The 1,889-nt window shown below is 57.2% G+C and overlaps 1 protein-coding gene across 1 annotated transcript in view; it reads right to left on the bottom strand.

The window, feature by feature from the left end:
* Wnt6 (Wnt family member 6) overlaps nt 1–633 on the bottom strand; it is a 14,922-nt gene extending 14,289 nt beyond the window's left edge. Inside the window, exons 1-2 of the mRNA XM_033763982.1 lie at nt 627–633; nt 306–374 (exon numbers count right to left, since the gene is read on the bottom strand). Of these exons, the coding sequence (XP_033619873.1) occupies nt 306–374; nt 627–633 (76 nt within the window). The remainder of the gene's footprint in view (nt 1–305; nt 375–626) is intronic.
* Nucleotides 634–1,889: the final 1,256 nt, after the last annotated feature.

Genomic DNA, 1,889 nt, shown 5'->3' with positions numbered 1-1,889 from the left:
CCGCCCGCCTGCGGACCTTTAGGGTCACCTCTCATTGGTGCCGCCCCCGCGCCACACGCAAGCCCCTTCCTCAGCCTCTCCCGGAGCGAGGGAGGAAGCCCTAGGCCCCCCGCTCCTCTCCGCAGTAGCCCTCCAGCCCCTTCGAGCCGGAGTTCCGAGGCGGGAGGAGGGGGAGATTGCCCGGCGAGAGGATTCTCTAAGGTCCTGCACTCCAGCGCTCGCTGCTAGGGTGTAAGGGAGCGGGAGGGTGGAGGTTGAGGACTTCCAAAGGCTGAGGGGTCAGAACTCGCTGCGGCCTCGCCTACCGCGTCCGCGGGTCCCTGCCTCGAGTTCTTCCTCCAACTTGGCCAGGGCAGAAAGGGTGGGAGAGTCAGCTGCAGGTGAGATGGGGTTTATCTGATTCTCTAATGCCACAAAAATGTCTTTGATGCCCCTGGCCCCCTCCCCACGAGAGGGAGATCAAAGGCTCCGTGGGGAGGAGGGACAGCTCCATTCATCACGCGAAGCGGCTGGCAGCGGGCGGCAGCCCCAGCCCCTCCGACCTGCGACAGATCCCCCCCTCACGTGCCCCAGGAGCTCGGAGACAGGTGGTGCGGACATTACGGAGCAGGGCCCAGTTTCCCCACCTTCCATCGCGTCTAGAGTGGCCATCAGAGTTTAAAGGTGTCCTTGAAGGGAGAACAAATGAGGACCAAAAAATCATGTGGCAGAAATTTCAGGCGCCAGGAAGAACATTTCTAGTCATTTCGGGTGGAATGGAATCTAACATTGCAGACTGAGGGATGAACCTCCCCAAGTGAGCAGAGAGAAGACAAGATCTTGAGTCTTTCAGAAAGTGGATGACACTGGGGAAGCCAGGGGAAGTGACAAAAGACCACACACAGATGCAAACCCCAGGAGAGGAGGCAGATCTGGAAAAGAAACACTTGTAAGGAGAGAAGAAATGAGAAAAATTGGCCTAGACACCTGAGGGTGCATTTGGATTTTCCAGGAGCCCCACCCCAGGGCCCTGGTGTCCAGGCTGAGTCCAGTCCCTGGTACTGGACACAGAGAGCAGAAGGGGCTGGAGCATTCTAGAGAAGGGAAGAGGGTGCTGAGGGAGATAGTGGTCCATGTGCAGCCCTTCTCTACATCCCAATTCATGCATGGCCCCTGCACCAAATAATTTTGTACAGTTGTCTTCTCAAGGCAGTGCCGACCCTGCAGTCAGAGAAATACACAGGTCGGGCACACACTCAGCTCAGAAAAAGCCAAACAGGCAGCTTAGAGGGTCTTGAGGGTCCCTGGAGGCTGCAGGTGGCCAATGATCAGCCCTCTGGGATCCTCAATCTAGGTTCCGAATCCCCTGCCCACTCCTGCCCCCACCCTGCTACTGTTATTGCAGATTATGAAATGCTCTCCCAATCCTGCATTCTTCTCCAAGGCAAGAATTTTAATGTATTTGTCTTTGTCATCAGGGGACCTGGGCTCTGGGACCGCCCTACCTCTTCATGAGGAAGGAGCGCCCCAAATCTGGTCCTTGCTGACTCCAGACCCCAGCCTCCCTCCATTACCACCCCTCCTCCACTGTGCCCTAGCCCTGCCCCTCGCCTCCCCCTCATAAGACACAGTCTCTCTGTGGGGTGGATAAAATGATGTTATTGAAACAACAGAATTGGGAGCAGTGGCAGGGAGCAGGGATCAGCTCAGGAAACTGGGGCGTTTGCCAAGAAGCCTTCTCCCCCGCAGGCGGCCTTTCTGCCCCCACCCCCCACCTTTCCTACAAACACACACAGCTTGCCCCACCCCTCCTGCAGTGCTTGCTCTGGCCAGATCTTGCAGAACCTTTAACCATCCCAGGACTCCCAAAGCCCTGGTCCTTCCCCTAGAGAGTCCCATTCCAGAATCAA

Source organism: Fukomys damarensis, unplaced genomic scaffold (assembly GCF_012274545.1).
Source record: "Fukomys damarensis isolate Sample0158 unplaced genomic scaffold, DMR_v1.0_HiC HiC_scaffold_16, whole genome shotgun sequence".
NCBI classification, from domain to species: domain Eukaryota; kingdom Metazoa; phylum Chordata; class Mammalia; order Rodentia; family Bathyergidae; genus Fukomys; species Fukomys damarensis.
This window is presented reverse-complemented; position numbering and strand designations above follow the sequence as displayed.